The sequence below is a fragment of the Cnephaeus nilssonii genome (assembly GCF_951640355.1).
Source record: "Cnephaeus nilssonii genome assembly, chromosome: 9".
Classification (NCBI taxonomy): Eukaryota; Metazoa; Chordata; class Mammalia; order Chiroptera; family Vespertilionidae; genus Cnephaeus; species Cnephaeus nilssonii.
In genome coordinates, this window is record NC_137080.1 from 90,689,665 (window position 1) to 90,706,112 (window position 16,448).

Here is a 16,448-nt window from a genome sequence, read left to right on the forward strand (position 1 = left end):
AGCAAGACTGCCCCTCCTGGAGGAATGGGGCCCGGGTGTGTGGAGAGCCCTGGGGGTCGGCCGTTGGCTCTTCCTCTACCCAACAGCACATGGCTTCTCCCACACCTGTCAGTCCTCACTGGGTACCTGACCCGCTGCTATTAGCAGAGCTTCTTATCAAGGGATGAGTCGGGTGATCTTGAGTGCATCACTCGAAGCTTTTTAGTAAAAGAACGGGGCTAACCTAGATGGCCCCCAACCAAGCCCCTTCTAGCGTTTCTGTTAATGGGTGGAATCAGACACTGCATCTCACCACTCCTCACTGTCGTGGTGGTTTCAGGTTCCGCCATGCCCTCTGTCTTGCCTTCTCTCCAGGGCTGCCATGTAGGGTGCGGCAGGGTCTCACAGCACAAGGACACCTGCCCAGGGAGCCAGGGGAGCTCCATTCCAGCCCGCTCTCTGCCCCACAAGTTGCATTTACCCAGAGTAAACAACACCTTCTTCTAGTTTGTTCTAAGGTGCAGTTTGGGCAGCCCCCACGCCCCCGTCCCATCCACATTCCTTCCTCTCTTCTGTGTCCCCTCTCACCTGCCGTCCCCAGCCTCAAACAGGACCCGAGGGCCGCGCGTACAGGGCGCCCTGGCGGGAGGCAGCAGCTGCTCCGGAGCCCTGGTGCTTTTCCTCTCCTTAGCAATGCGGAGAGCGGCCTCTCCAAATTGCTCTGCCGTCATTAACACCGCGGTCAGGTCAGATGAGCGCGTGTTTGCGTCTTGGAGGCAAAGGCAAAACGCTGATGCTGATGATTCCAGATCTTCCGGGCATGGGCCATTCCGTGCTCCCAGTGCTTAATCAGGGGGGACAGTGCTGGTCACGTGGTGGGGTGGGCCACGGCCCTGCTTAGTTCTAATCTGGATGAGCACCTGCTCCCTCACCCTCTGGCGGGCTAAGATTGAGACATTCTCATCCTCGTGGGGATGAGCCCTGGTGCCCACAGCGCTAACTGGCTGTTAAACCACCTCCCTGGCTGCCTTCCCCGTCTCCCCTCCCCATTCCCCACATAGCATGTCCTTAGTCTCCCCAATAAACTGCTCACATTCAAATCTTTCTCTCAGGGTCTGCTTCTCGGGGAACCAAAGAGACATCATCTTCAATGCCCTCCTCCATATCACCTCCTTTTTGTAGTTTACCCTGACACCCGCTGTTCCCACTCCTGGGAGAGTCATTGGTCACCCTTCTCTATTCTGAGGGCCCTTAACACCTCAACGGCACTCCTCATGCCGCACGGAGGCTGACCTGCATGCGTGTCCTGGGCCCCACAGGGAACTCTTTGGAGACAGTTATTGCTCTTTTTCCGTCTTTATTCTCTGAGCCTGGGACGGTGCCAAAGAGCCAGCAGTGGGAATGCAATGACTGAGAGGGACTGGAGAGAGAGACACACATCCAGAATCTTTCTAGAAAGAGACTGAGGGGCTGCTACTCCAGATCTGTTGCATTACAAGGTTACGGGGTAGAACTTCAGTTTCGCCACTTACCTGCTGAACAACCTGCAGTGGCTCCCTATTGTTGTCCTCCCCAACAGGGCTAATGTCATAGTCGGCTTTTAAGACCTCCATTACCCGGCCCCATCCAAAGAGGCACTCAAGTCTCCTGTTCAGAGTCCGGCTTAGGTCTCAATGGCCTGAGTTCAAATTCTCACTCTGCCAAGTTCCCAGGTGGGTGGTCATGGTCAAGCTACTTAGCCTCTCTGGGCACTGTCTGCCTTACTTATTAAATGTAGGTAATAATACCGCATACCTATCATTATTTTGAGAATTTAACGGTGCATTCTAAAACCCACCAAACTGTATGCACACTTTATTTTATTAATATATTAGTGGCCCGGTGCACGAAATTTGTGCATGGGGGGGGGGGTGCGGTTCCCTCAGCCCAGCCTGCACCCTCTCCAATCGGGAACCCCTTGGGGGATGTCTGACTGCCGGTTTAGGCCCTGATTGGGCCTAAACCGGCAGTTGGACATCCCTCTCGCAATCTGGGACTGCTGGCTCTTAACTGCTTATCTCCCCATTATCCCCCATCCCCCCACCCCACTCATTCCCTCACCCCCCTGTTGTCTGTGTCCATTGGTTAGGCTTATATGTATGCATACAAGTCCTTTGGTTGATTGTGAATAATACCTTTTAAAAAAATTAAGTATGGTATCTGGCCCAGGATAAGCTCTTTGAAAATACAGGGGTGGACAAAAGTAGGTTTACAGTTGTGCGTATGGAAACACAGAGTTTATTCTTGTATTATTTATTAATTATCACTTTTTTGGTATTACAACTGTAAACCTACTTTTGCCCACCCCTGTATAGTAGTGGTTATCATTGCTCTCAAGGAAGTTTCTCAGGTGGCCCTGGCACAGGCCAGGAACACAGCAGATACTCAGTAAATACTAGTGGGTGAATGCATGACGCATTCCACAAGCATGTTTGGTCTAGGACCGGTGGGTGGGAGAAAGGTGTGGACATAGAGGTTCCAAGCCCAGTTTGTATCCCTCAGGAAAGGAGCCCCAAATTATTCCCCATGTAGAGAGGGCCTCAGGCCCAAACTGCAGCAGGGCCTTCCCACCCAGCTGTGCCCGCTGCCCTGGGAATGCCAAGCCTCTGCCCCTTGCTGTCGGTCCACGTGGCTGAACCGAGTCCAGCCAACACGGTGCCATGGGACGAGGAAAACACTTAACCTAGGCGGAGGAATGCCTTCTTATATGTACGTTTGACTTTGTATCTGATGTTCGGGGAATTGACTTCAAACAGGAACCAGTTAAGGCCCTGCTGCCAAAGCCAAGGCCCAGAGGACGTGGCCTCTCCGGGTCCAGCCTGGGCTCCTGGACTCCCAGCGGCTGCCGGGCACAGAGGGCTTAGGGCCAAGCGCTCCATCCATGGTGGGCGCGGAGGAGGCCGCTCCATCTCTGCAAAGCCCAGGCCCCGCTGAGGAGGGGCTGCGGGGGCTTTTCCTGGAGACAGTCCAGGAGCTCAGCCCGGGCATGGCCTCAGCGCGGCGACCCAGGCCGGGCAGGGGGAGCTGGGCTGGGTGGGGCCCGCTGAGAGGAGCCTTCCCCGGCTCCCAGGGCAGGAGTCAGAGCCGGTCCACAGGCGGCGCCTACGCAGAGCTGGTGGCCTGGGAGCCCGGGCCACCCTCAATCTGGCGAGGAAGCTTCTAGACCCGGCGGTTCAGCCTGTGGTCACCACGGGCCAGGGGTGGGGAGGGCGCTGGTGCATGACTTAGTGGCGGGGGGTGGGGGCGAGGGAGAGGGGGGACAGCCGGGCACCGACCCCTCCTAGGCCTACCGCCCTCACTAGAAAACGAGGCGGCTCCTTGGGCTCTGGGGCACCCCTATTCCCTCCCCAGGAGAGGTGGAGTCCGTTTTTGGCCGGAGACCAGCCCCGCCGCGGTGAGGGCACCCTCAGCAGAGAGCTCCCCACCTCCCTGGTCTCTTTTGCACATACCCCCCTCCCCGCGCGCCTCGCGCAGACCCTCCTCCAACAGGTGCCCCGTGGTTCACCCGCCTCCCCCGGCCCCGTGGGTGGAGCCCCCCGAGGGGGTGGAAGTGGGGCCGCGCAGATGGAGACGCGCACCGCCAGGACCCTCTCAGGCTGTCACCCCCAGGCTCCCGGCATCGGGAGCCGCGTCCCCACGCCTGCCACGCGCGCACACGGACACGCTCACACAGACCCCGCCCCGGCCCCGCCCCGGCCCCTGCGGGAGCCCCCTCCGGCGCTCCCCGCCCCGGCAGCCCGGCTGGAGGCGGGAGGCGGCGGCTCGGGCAGATTTGATTTTCCCGCAGCCCGGGCGCCCCGCAGCCGGAGCTGGAGCCGAGGGGGTGCGCTCGCAGCCGCGTCCCCAGCCCCGCCGCCGCCCGCGCTGGACCCAGCCGGAGGCGGTCAGCTCCGGCTTCCCGGGCTCCGCGCCGCCCGCGCCGGCCACCCCCGCCCGCGCCCCACCGGCCCCCACGCCCCTCTCTCTCCTGCACCCCTTCTGCCCCCGCCCCAAGCTGCACGCGCCCCGCCCGGCGCCCTCGCCCCGCGCCCCTGCGCCTCGCCCTGCTGCGCCCCAGTTCTCTGGGCACCCCACCCCTCCCCGCCGTGCCCCCTGCCTCTTTGCCGCGGCCCCCTCACCCCTCCTGGGTCCGCGGCCCCCGCTCCCTCCGCCCCCTTCCCTCTCTCACTTCCCACGCCCCCTCTTCGCGCTCCGCTCTTCGCCTCCCTTTGCCGCCAGCCTCGGCTCCGGCTCCGGCTCCGTAGTTGGGGAGAGCCCGGGGTTTCAGTTGCTCCCGAGAAGCGTGAAGCGCGCAGGGACTGACTAATTTGGGGCGGGGGGGCGGGCACGGTGGGCAATGGAGCAGCCCGAGGACATGACGTCGCTGAGCGAGTTCGACTCCTTGGCGGGCAGCATCCCGGCCACCAAGGTGGAGATCACCGTGTCCTGCAGGTGAGCCTCCCGCCGGCCGGTCCCCCTGTCCCGCCCATGGTCCCGGAGCCCGTGGCCCGTGGCCTCGCCTCGGGGATGCCCCCTCCTCCCCAGGCCCCCACCCCCCACCCCGTCCGGCGAGAGCCCCTGCCCAGCCGCGGTGGCGACGCGGAATGGAAGCCAGGCTTGGGGTCGCATTTCTGAAAGTTTGTGCTCCGGGCTGTTGCTGCGGGGAGACGTGAAGACGCAGGAACAGGGGTCCCGGGCCGGAGGGGGAGAGGGAGGGAGTGGCAGGCTATACGGGGTCTTCGGGTCTTCGAGCAGGTTATTTCTGAGCAACTCCTCCCCAAATCTAGAAGGGAGAGATCTGCCCAACCTCCCAGGCTGCCCAGCCCCTGCCTCCGGCCTCCTGTCCTCTCTTCTGCCCCCTCTACCCCCCCTAATTACCCCCCCCCCTCAGACCCAGGATGCTAGGGCCTTCTTCACCTCCAGCAACCAAACTGCCTCTTGGAGAAGAATCCCAGTGGGTCCCTCAGTCACAGGTGTGGCTGCTGCTGACAGTTTTAAGTGGGACCATGAAAAAAACAATAACTTGGGTACAAGATCTTAGGCCAAAGGACTATAACACTGAGTGTGTCATTTAGAGTCCAGCAGGGGAGGGGGGGGTGTTTTTGTGGGCGTCTACCCCCAAGTCCTCACACAGGCTTTGGGGTAACTTCTCCATCTCAGAGCTGGTCTCTGCCAGGTTCTCCCATGTGAGGGGAAGGCGGCCCCAGGCAGTGAGGGGTGCAGTGGAGAGGGGGGGGGGCTTCTTCCTAGTGCCGTCACCCTGTGGCTGGCCTCGGGCACTGCCTTGCTGCCACTGTGGGGGGCACTGGCCCAGGCATAGCCCACCTTGAGGTCCCCCGAGATGCCACTCTCCCTGCCCCTCATGACTTGAGTCCTGGCTTTTCCCCGGTCCCAAATCCCCCACCCCATCCTCTCAGCGCCCCTCTAAGGTCAGACCCTCATGGCCCCACCCCTGTATTCCAGGCAGTGGGGAGGGAGAGACAGGGCCTGGGCTGGGGGGTGAGAGAAGGATTGGGGGGGGGGATTGAGGGTGGTGAGCGAGGGTTGGTGTGGAACACAGCTGCCCCCCTGTGCCAGGCTCCCCTGATAACTCCCGGATGTCTCTCCGGTGGTCCCACACACAGTGCTGTCAGAACATGTCCCAGCGCCATTTGCATCTTGCCATTATTCTTCGGGGAGAATCCTGATGGCCCATTAGCTCCAGCCTCACCTCCTCAGCCACGACAGCTGCCACAGCCCGCCCTCCCTCTCCGGCAGGTCACACTCCCTGTGCCTGACTCCCCTCCAGCCGTCAGTCATGCCTGTGTCAGAGCTGTCTCCAGATCCTCCCACCTCCAAGCCCAGGAACAACCCATTCCCCACCCAGAGCTCACCCCTCCTTCACCTCTGCCAGTCCCTGCCCCGCATCCTGAACAGCCTGGCCTCCCGCCTCCACCTCAGCCGTGAGACACGCAGCCCTCATCACTGTCTTCTGTGTCCCTGGGTCCTGGGCACTCAGCCTGGGCCACGGGGCCGCTCACACACTGAGCACTCAGCCTCTGAAGACATCTCGGGTGTGTGCTTCATCCCTCCTGCCCCAGAGTACCTAGAGGGCAGCGATTCCCACCCCCCACCCCTCCCCCCGACTCAGACCCACAGACCCTCTACTCCCGTGGAGAGGAGAGGAGGCAGCGGGCACCGTGGCTTTGGAGTCAGACACTTTGAAATGGAATCTGCTCCACCAGATCTGACTTAGCCGAGGTTTCCTCCATTTGTCAAGTGCAAACAATGAGAAGCCTCCTGTGCCGAGGTAGCTCACGTGCTTGGAAGAGTGGCTGGCATGCCGTAGCAGGTCCTGGACCAATACTGTTGGAGGAATTAACTTACAGGAATAGGGGATCGTGAAGGACCCAACACACTGCTTTGCACTTACTGGGCCCACAGTTGGTGCTTAGTAAGCAGCTGCAATGGTTTCAGCGAGGCAGCAATGCTTGGTCCCTCCTGCTCGCTCTCTCGAAGTAGAGGTGTCAGACCTTTTGCCTGAAAGGTACCTAGGGATGCATTTGCGATCTTGGTGGATGTAGTTCTGGGGTCAACCCTTGTGTCCATTCCCTCTCAGGACACATGGTCTACCGGCCCAGGCCCTGTTCCTGATCTCCTGAGCGCCAGAGGGTGGGAAGTGGGTTTTGGTAGAAAGGAGTGAGGAGGGGGAGTCGTCTGAACAGAGGGAGGAGGAAGACAATGTAAGTGAGCTTGAAATTGTAAATCCATCTCTTTCCCTCAACCAGGTCCAGCTCTCCAGGCTCTAGAAGAAAGAGGAGGTGGGGGGAGATGAGGGGGGCAGGGAGAAAAGGAGGAGGAGAGGAGGAGGATGGGGAGGAGGGAGAGCTGCACAGAATGGCTCTCCAGTATATTCTGTACTTCATAGTCTCCAGTGAATGAGGGTCAAGTCCTGCTCCCTGCACCTCAAGGTCCACACTGACTGGGCCCCAGGAGGAGGCCATGGGGCCGCCCTGCCCTGGGCATGCAGGTGGCACCTGCTGGTGTGCAGGGAACAGTAGGGCAGGCAGAGGCGTTGGTGGGGTGAGAACTCCAGGGGCTTCAGAGTGAGCAGCCGGGGCCAGTTCCCTCCCCTCTCTGCTCCTAGGAAGGTCCCTGCCACCTCCCACAGTTCTAGGAGCTCCTGTTCCTGCCCGGGGTAGGACCCAAACCCCTGCCATGCCTCCCCTGGGCACTGCCAGCCAAGCAAAGCTGCCTGGTACCCGGGCACGTCTGAGCCTCAGCCCAGGACCACAGCAGAGGCCCAAGCGAGCCTCCGCGGAAGGCAGATCACGCTGTGGGATGGATGTTCAGGCTCCTCCTGTAGGTAGGGTATCTCTCAGGTGAATCCAAGTCCATTCCCAAATAATTGTTTCTTACCAGCTTCGGTGAACTTAGGACCAAAGATTATAAAGTGCCTGGTTGTTTGGCTCAGTGGTTAAGAACATGGGCTGTGGGATCTGTCCACCTGGGTTCAAATCCCAGTCCTGTCCCCGTGACATCGGGTAAACTACTGAGCCCCCGTGTCCTTATCTATAAAGGAAGTACAGTAACCCTTATCATAGGGGGATTAGCCCAGGAATAGTAATTTGTGTTGCCTATTTGACACCTGAAAGTAAATAAAATCCAGTCTCTCTAGCTGAGTCCCAGGGTCTGTGGGGGTCCTGGGGATCTGATCCATGCAGAGATCTTACCCCCTCCCAGCTTTATTGACATCTATTTGCCAGTTAGGGATTCTGGGTGAGTAGGGTAGATGGTTATGGAACCAGGAGGTGTTGTAGGAAGTGTGAGCCACAGCTTTTCTCTCCTCTGGTGGTCTTTTCCAGACCTTTCCTGACGCCGTTAGCCTCCCTGCAGACCCAGCCGAAACTCACCTGTCCAGTGTCCCGGTCCCCGAGGGCCGCACTGCTTTTCTGGTTTCTGTGCGTCATCTGCTGCAGGGACCAGGACCGGCCTGCTGGTTAGAAAAGAGCGATTTGCATTTTTTATGTAACAGGAAACCTTTGCACTTCCGCAGGGTCCGGTGGGTGCAAGAAGCACAGCACATTTCAGCGGTGGGGCCCCCAGGCCCCCGGGGAGGGCAGGGGTGGAGTCCAGAGGCTGGCGCCCCTTAGCCCTGCTGGAGCCTCAGGCAGCTGCCCTCCCCGCCAGCTGGCGCGGGGCTGGTGGGCAGCGGCTGCCTCTGCCCCAGCGATGTTTTGTGCTGTCTGTTCGGGCTGGTGTTCTGCTGCCTGAGGCAGTCTGCTCAGGAGCTGTCCCTGGGCCTCTCACAAGGCCCGGGAATGGGCTCGGAAGGCTCTCATCGGACCGGACCGGCAGGGGAGGCGGCTCTCGGGAAGGAGGGCCTGGGGGCAGCGGGCAGCTGTCAAAGCCAGTGCTAGGAAAAAGAGGTCGTCAGCCATTGAATAGCCAAGCGGTCTCCAGTGGAGCCCGGGGGATAATGACAGTGGGGTTTGTTGAACACTTACTACGCGCCAGGCACCTCACATCTGTATTAGGCGGGACCATGTGCAATTGCCCATGCTTAACTGTTTTGGCCTACTCGAATAGCAGTTTGGTCCAAACTGAGATTATCCTACTGGTTTTCAATTCCTGTGTAACACGTCGCCACATTCCTAGCGGCTTAAAGCAACAGCCATCTCTGATCTCTCTGTGCCTCTAGGCGAGAGCCCAGGCCTCACTGCTCCTCGCTCAGGGTCTCCCCCCGCAGAAGGCCAGGCACCTGCAGGGGCTGTGATCTCCTCCGAGGCTGGGCGTCCACGCCACGCTCATTTAGGTTGTGGGCAGAATGCAGTGTCTTGCGGCCGGAAGATTAAAAGTCCTGTTTTTTTGCTGATTGTTGGATCCGGGTGGCGCTTAGCTCCCGGGGGCCACCCGCTGCTCCTAGCAGGACAGCTTATTCTTCGAAGCCTGCAGAGTCCTCCCCAGTCCGCTGGGCAGTCTTATATGAGGTAACAGCAGTCACAGGAGTGCGGATCCCATCCTACGCCCAGGCCCCACCCGCACTCGGGAGGGGGCTGTGCAGGCTTGTGCACCTTAGACCTCTCCCTACCTCACTGTGTATCTTTCTAATCTGACGGCAGTCCTGTGAGGTAGATAGCAGTTCCTTTTAAGGAAATCAGGGCTTAGAGGGGATAAAGGCACCTGCTAAGGTTACACATTTAGTATGTTTTGGAAAGGGGGGGGGGCGGTGTTCAAATTCAGTTTCCCCAAATCTCAAAGCTTCAAGGCTGGAATGGGGTCTCTAAGAGGATCACGGTAGGGGCCTGGGTCCCAACCTTGTGACCAAGAATTAGGTGTTTGCTTTCCAGGGATGGGAGAGTTTTTTCTTGCTCAAGAATGCCTCTGGCTCTGGGATACAAACCTAGAACTGGAGGAATCTCCAAGGAGCAGAGACCAGAGAGTCACGGGATGGCAGCCTGCCCTCCATGCACCCAGACTGTCTCTCCTTCCCCAGCCCGCAGATCTCCCTGCTCAGAACCACGGCCATCGCTGGAGATGACCTACCGTTGGGAAGAGAGGCGGGAGGAGGGGAGGAGAAGAAGGCTGTAAAGCCGTAGGGCACAGAGGAGGCAGGTGCAGTTAGGAATACTTAGGCTATAGGTAACCGAAAGTTTAATAGTAACTGAGTACATTTATGTTTCTCAGATCGCAGTGAGTCTGGAGGGAGGTTATCTGATGGTTTGTCAGCTCACTTTGCCGTCAAGGACCCAGCTGTCTTTGTACTCGGCCATTATCCAAATGCTGGGCCTCGTTATTGCAAAAAGGCTGCCTGTTCCAGGCATCACAGCCACATCCAAAAATAGGAAGCAAGACATAGGGCCAAAGGCCGCTCTTTGAAAAGTTCTTTTGATCTGGGAAGCACAATCCCTCCCAAAACATCTCAGCAGACTTCCCCTTCTATTTCCATGGCCCAAGCTGGGTCTCATGTACACCCCTAGACGAGTATATTAGTCAGCTCGGGCCGCCATAACAAAATGCCATCGATTGGGTGGCTCAATCCACAGAAATGTATTTATCACAAACCTGAGAACGGACGTCCAAGACGGTGGGCTTGGTCGCCAGCATGCTCGGGTCCTGGGGAAGACGCTCTTCCGGGCCTCAGGTGGCCGCCTTCCTGCTGTGTTCTCACGCTCTCCGCTCTCCGGTGTGTATTTTTAAGGGCACTAATCCCGTCGTAATCCCACCCAACCACCTCAAATAACCCTAATTACCTTCCAAAGGCTCATCTCCAAATACCATCTCAAGGGGGGTTAGTGTTTTAATATATAAATTGGGGCAGGGGGGGTACACAATACTTGAAGCGACGTGGATTCTGTCAGCAGGGAGAGGCATGCTTGCTGCTGACAGCCATGGACTCTGCCACAAGGAGAGGGTCCAAGGGACCCACAGGCTGCTTGGGCTCCTGGGGTGCAGGGGTCTCGGGGGGCCTCTGAGGACTGGCTCCCTGGATTTTCCTGCAGTCAGTGGAAGCCAGTGTTAGGTGACTGACTGATGATCCAAGCACAGCTTAGCTGGAACCCTGACTACCTCTCTTCCTGCCAGTCTCCTGGGCAAGAAAAAATGACTTAGTGGGATTTCAAAACATTGCAAGGGGCCTCTGTCCCCTAATGTTACTCACCTCTGCTGGCCTAGCGTAGTGCCTGAAGGTCCCAATGGGATAGCTTTATGCCGTTCGGTCCTGGAGAATTCTGGGCAGGACACTGAAAGTCAGTGCAGTTCCTCATTTACCTTCTCTGAAACCTCGGCCTGGTCATTCACGTTCTCTACCTCAGTCACTCCATCTGTAAAATGGGGGAAATACTGGTCCTGTTAACTTCCTGTAGGATTGTTATGAAGACAAAAGAGATTATGTTTGTGAAGTCCTGTATAAAGTGGAATGTGAGAACTAAACTCAATACTGATGATGGGTACCAATAACTGATCGCTACGGACACATCCATTCTTTCGATAATTGATACGAATCCTCATTTGCTACTGAGGCTTCTCTGTGCTGAGCACAGTTCGAAGTGCTGAGGATATAGTGTGAACAAGATAGACAAGCTCTCTCCTCTCATAGAACTCACATTGGCGTTGGTGGTGGGGGAATATAAACAAATACACACATTTAAAAATATTTTTATTGATTTCAGAGAAGAAGAGAGAGAGATCAATGATGAAAGAATCAGTAATTGGCCGCCTCGTGCACGCCCGCACCTCCCCCCACCCCCCCCACCCCCCCACTGGGGATGGAGCCTGCAACCCGGGCATGTGCCCTGACGGGAATCGAACTGTGACCTCCTGGTTCATAGGTTGATGCTCAAACCTCTGGGCCACACAGGCCAGGATATATACATTTCTTATGAAATAATGTCTGATAGGGATAAGTGCTCTGCAAGTAAGTGTGTGGTTGTTGGGGATGCTTTAGACAGGATGGGCAGGTGACACTGAGCTGAGAGCCAGGGAGGAGAAAGCCATCTGGAGGAGGGTCTGGAGAGAGGGTGATTCCGGTAGAGAGAGAGCAAGTGCAAAGGCCCAGTGGCAGAAAAGACCTTGGCATCCTTGCAAAACTGCAGGAGGGTAGTGTGGCTGGAGCAGTGTCACTCCCCAGAGGCGAGTGGAGAGGATGAGGTCAGAGAGGAAATGGGGGGTGCAGATCCATGCTAAGGAGTTTGATTTATTATTCTAATAGTAACAGAATAATTGTTATTATTCTGTTTGGGGCGGGGTTAAACAGGAGGAATGTGATCTGATTGGCCTTCTAAAATTGCCCTCTGGGTAGCCTAAGGGAATTGACTGGGGGAGGGGGAGAGGGGCAGGGATTGAAGCACATGGCCAGGCAGGAGCCTCTGCGGCGTCCAAATGAGAGCTAACGGCGCTGTGGCGTGAGGAGGAGCGGGCAGATTTGGGATGTGTTTCTGGACTAGAAACCTTGAAGACACGATGAATGGGACAGGGCGTGGGCACCGGGAGAGAGGACTCGCACATGCTTCCTGTATTTCTGTTTTAAACGCTTGGCTTCCCAACAACTGCGCAGGAGGTCTGTGACCCCGGCACGGGTGAGGAAACTGAGGTCGAGCCGCTCGTCCAGGGGCACGGAACTACCCCGTGGCCCGGGAGACTGCCGCTTGGCTGCGGCTCAGGCCAGCCGGAGCGCACGCTCTCCTTGGTCATGCAGCACGGGAGGGACAGTTATTACAATAATTAATAATTACAGAATGCAGATAGCCCAGGAAGGAGCGCTCGCTAAGCCATGGGGAAATTGCTCTTTAGACCTTGGCGCGGAGGCTTGGCAGGGAGACAGAGCGTACGTGAGGCGGGATCTGAGAGGGGAGACGGAGTGCCGGGGCTGGCTGCCAAGCGCCCTCTCCTCCCGCTCCCTCAGAGCCTCGCCTGGACTCCTGCCTGCGAGGAGGGGAGCCGGGGCGGGAGGAGGTGAGAGCCCCCAGTTCTCTTCCTTGGGGAGCAGCCCTGAGGAGGCCCGGGGCAGGAGAGGGCTGGGGAGACCTGGGTTTGGTAATGCGGACGCCCCCCAAATGGCCTTGGCTTCAGAGCTCCATCCGTGCCGCCTGGCCAGCTGGGTGAACTGGGCACGACTCTGCGCCAAATGTCTTGCCCGTAGCCTGGGGTGACATCCACCTCCTGGCACTGGTGTGTAGGGTGAATAGGGTGCCCCAGATCACGTACCCAACAAAGGATTGGGTGCGGGTTAGATCACGCCCCTGCCGTCCTCTTGGCCTGCCGCGGGGGCTGGCCAGATGCTTGGTGTTGAACGGCTCCACAGAGAAATGGGGTGTTGCTTGCGGGCCCCTCAGGCTCAGGGGTCTCTGTGGGCCTCCGGGCTCACCTGTCCCGTCCGCTCAGCCAGCAGGAGGGCCGCACCGCCCGCCGGGCCCGTGGGCACCAGCACCTGCGCCAGCGGCATTGGCGAGCAGGGAGCACACGGGCATCTCCGGGCGCCGCTCGGTCCCCGAGGGCCTTGAGCGAGCACTTCCTGTGAGCGGGACACTGCCGAGCTCTTTTGCAAATGTGAACTCTCTTCTCAGGAAGCCCCTAGGAGAGGACTGTTATTCCCCCCGCTTTACAGATGGGGATACCGAGGCACAAAGGAGCTGGGGCGGTCCGTACAGCTACCAGTGGGCAGCGCTGGGTTTGGGACCAGCGGGAAGCTGCAAGTCTACGCTCTGAGCATCCCACTCTCCTCGGAGGTTGGCGGGTGCTGAGGGGAGGGAGGGGGGCTGTTGGGAAGAAGATAAACACGTTTTCCTAATTCTATAGCCTGACGAACCTCCGTGGGAATGCGATGAAAGCCCTCCAAAGAACGCATCCAGCCGTGCCAACCTGCCACATTGTCCTACAGTTTCAGGGGTCCACGTACCCTGTTAGGGATCGGCCTGTGGCCCCGAGAGCTGAGGGCGGGGCTCTCCCGCGCCTCTTCCTGCGGGAGCCAGGGCCCCTGCTCCGCGCATCCCCGCGAGGGGCCTCAGACACAAACGGGTGTGCGATGGGTTCACCCGGCAGCTCTGCCCAGGAGCAAATGGGTCTCCTCAGACGGGGGCTCCCTGAGGACAGGGCCGTGTCCCCCTCAGACGTGGGCTCCCTGAGGACAGGGCTGTGCCCCCCTGAGACGGGTTCTCCATGAGGACGGACTGCCTTCCCCTCTCTGACAGCTCCTACTCTCGACATTTTTAATGTCCCGGAAGGGTGGGTGGCACCGCAGGCTCCCTCCCTGGCTCCGGCCTCTCCCGGGGCTCCCTTTGCGGGGGGCTGTGACCTCGCAGGCAGCCAGGCCCTGGAAGGGCTTCCCGGGGGGAGAGAGGCAGGGCTCAGTCTGCTTCCCTGGCCTTGATTTGAGGAACAAAAGAAACCGATTTCCAGGCTGCGGAGCGGACAGCTGAAGGGTTTTATGCTCTTTTTGGGAAATACAATGCCTGTTGGGAAATGTCTCTGTGAGCTCCCCGAAGGCAGAAGGTGGGGAGAAGCACTCGGGGTCTGGCTGCCCGCGCCCTGGTGGTTCGGCGAGCTTGGCGCTTGGCGTGGGAAGCCTGGCTCCTCCCCTCAGCTTCTCACTGCTGCTGCCTGGGGGCAAGCCCCTCACCCTCAGCCTCAGAGGCCCCAGGGGACCAGGGGAGGCTCCTGTGAGGACCTTCACGTGCCTCACAGGAGCATGCTGTTTCAGTGGGGAAACCGAGGCCTGAAGACCAAGAGTCCTGATGTGTGGTATCTGGACTGCACATGTGCATGTGTGTGTGCATGTGGGTATGTGCGTGTGTGTGCAGGTATGTGCAGGTGTGTGCGTGTGTCTTATTTAAACATGGCTTCTGGGGCCCTGCCCAGACCTACACAGTCAGACCCCAGGAATGGGCCCAAGAGTCTGCCTTCTGATAAGTGGGAGAGGGAGGAGTCCCAAGAAGTGAGAAGCCCACAGGGGGACAGGCATGGATGAGGCAAGGGGTCACAGAGGGCTGGGGGGTCCTCAAGAGAGGGAGGCCAAGGGGACGCCTGAGGCTGGGTGACGGCGGTCCCCAGCCAGTGGGCTCCCGGGGCTGGTGAGGTGGAGGTGGCGCTGTCAGTGTCCCGTCTCTCCTTGGCCCCCAAGTGAGCCGAGCACCCACACGGGCGTGGCTGCTCTGCCCAGCACGACTGACCCATCTGACACGCCTCACTGCCCACAGCTGTCCTGAGGGAGGAACTGCTTTTAGCCCCACGTTACAGATGGGGAAACTGAGGCACAAGGAAGGCAAGGAACTTGTCCGGATCTGGGAGGTAGACCCAGCATGTCTGGCCGCAGCCCATGCACTTAACCATTAGGCTCTTCAGCTAAGAGGAAGCACTGGGGCTCCCCTGCACTGGACAGGGGACAAGGGCCTCGCTCACCCATCTGGCTTCGGTCTGCCTTCATCCACCCCGTGTGCCAGGCCCCTGCTCTGCGTCGGGGCCGGGCTGGCCCGAGGCAGAGGCGGGTCGTTGTCCTGGAGGAGCGCACACCAGTCTGAGAGGCGGCTGAGCCCCGCTGTGCAGCCCGAGGTGGGGGGGAGGGCGGGGGGGGGGCTGAGTCCCAGCCAGAGGCTGCACACCGGACCAGAGAGCTCGGGCAGGGGAGGGCGGCTGCTGGTCATGCGCAGGGGAAGCCCAGGAGAGGCTCCGTCGAGCAGGAAGGCAGGAGTGGGTCTAGAAGGATGACCTCAGCAGCGTGGGGGCAGAGGGTGGCCTTACCCTTGGCTGCGTGGCCCCGGGGGCAGTGAGAGCCCTCGGTTACTGGGCAGGGAGACCCCGAAGCTGGGTGCTGGATCCCGTTTCTTAGCCCGGCTGTGTGCCTCTCCCCCAGCGGGGAGGGTGGGCGAGCCCCTCTGCTTCTCCTCTTCTTCTTCCCAAATCTGAGTTCCAGGCCAGACCCAGAGGGGCCCAGGCCCTGGAGAAGCCACTCGGCCTCGCTCCGAGCCTCACATTCCTGATTGATAGAGCGACTGGAAAAGGCGACCGCTGCAGCCCCTTCCGCTGGACCATTCTCGGGTTTTATGCAATCACAGAGCTTCCTGACAGCACTCACAGGGGAGCCTCAGCCGCGCTCCCTCCGGGAGAGAAGCCCCGCCCCCAGCCCTCTTCTCGCTTTCCCGCTCCTCACCTGCCCCAGGTTCCACCCCTGTGGAGTCCTCTTTGGGGCTAAGGCTTGGTGTCTTTGGTTTAAATCAAGACGGACGCTCCTGCCTCCAAGCCCAGCACACCGCAGGAGGGCAAGGTCAACCCAGGCACAGGTCCGCCCTCCTCGGTGGGCTGAGCATCCGTAAGTGGTGTCTGACCTGCAGCCCCTGCTCCCTGCCTTTCAGCGCTGCCCCGCGTATCACTTCCTCTGCTGCTCACTGCAGGGGCTGGGGGCTTTGTCAGATGGTTTCCAGAGTGACAGCTGGCTGGGGGCAGGGGTGGTGGGGGGTGGTGGGGGCCAGCAGAGGGGTTGTGTGCCACCGAGGGGGGGGAGGCCCCGAAGGAAGAGACTGGAGCGGAGGGCGGGGATTTGGGGGTCTCTCTCAGAGACATCTCTGGGAGACTGCGTGAGGACTGGAGCTGAGTGATTCGTGAGCACAATCTGGGGCCTCCCCAGGCAGCGGGGATGTCATGTGCTCCTGCCAGGTTGCTACCGCAGCTCTCTGTTTGTCTGTCTATCTGTCTGTCAGTAGGCCTTTGGCTCCCAAGTCAGGGCGACTGAATTGAGTGTGGGGTCAGGTTGCCCAGACAGGCTGTCACTCCTGATGGTTCTGGTGATGTGGCCGCAGGGTCAGAGCTAGGCCTTTCCGGCTCTACCGCTGCTTGCTGTGGGGAGTGGCCACTCCCTGCCCTGGGCCCCTGCTCCCTCCTCAGGAGAAGGTGAGACACATGGTCCCAGGGTCCATCGGCTCTGACATTTGGGGTTGGCTGTTAGGAAGCCACACAGACCCGTGCTGAGTGTTTCTCCTCTT

The 16,448-nt window shown here is 59.4% G+C and overlaps 1 protein-coding gene across 1 annotated transcript in view; it reads left to right on the forward strand.

Moving 5' to 3' along the window:
- Window positions 1-4,328: 4,328 nt before the first annotated feature.
- Window positions 4,329-16,448, forward strand: part of CPNE5 (copine 5) — a gene marked incomplete at its 3' end in the record, with an annotated part of 83,966 nt that continues 71,846 nt past the window's right edge. The window contains exon 1 of the mRNA XM_079780997.1: window positions 4,329-4,449. Within this exon, the coding sequence (XP_079637123.1) occupies window positions 4,355-4,449 (95 nt within the window). The 5' untranslated portion in view covers window positions 4,329-4,354. The remainder of the gene's footprint in view (window positions 4,450-16,448) is intronic.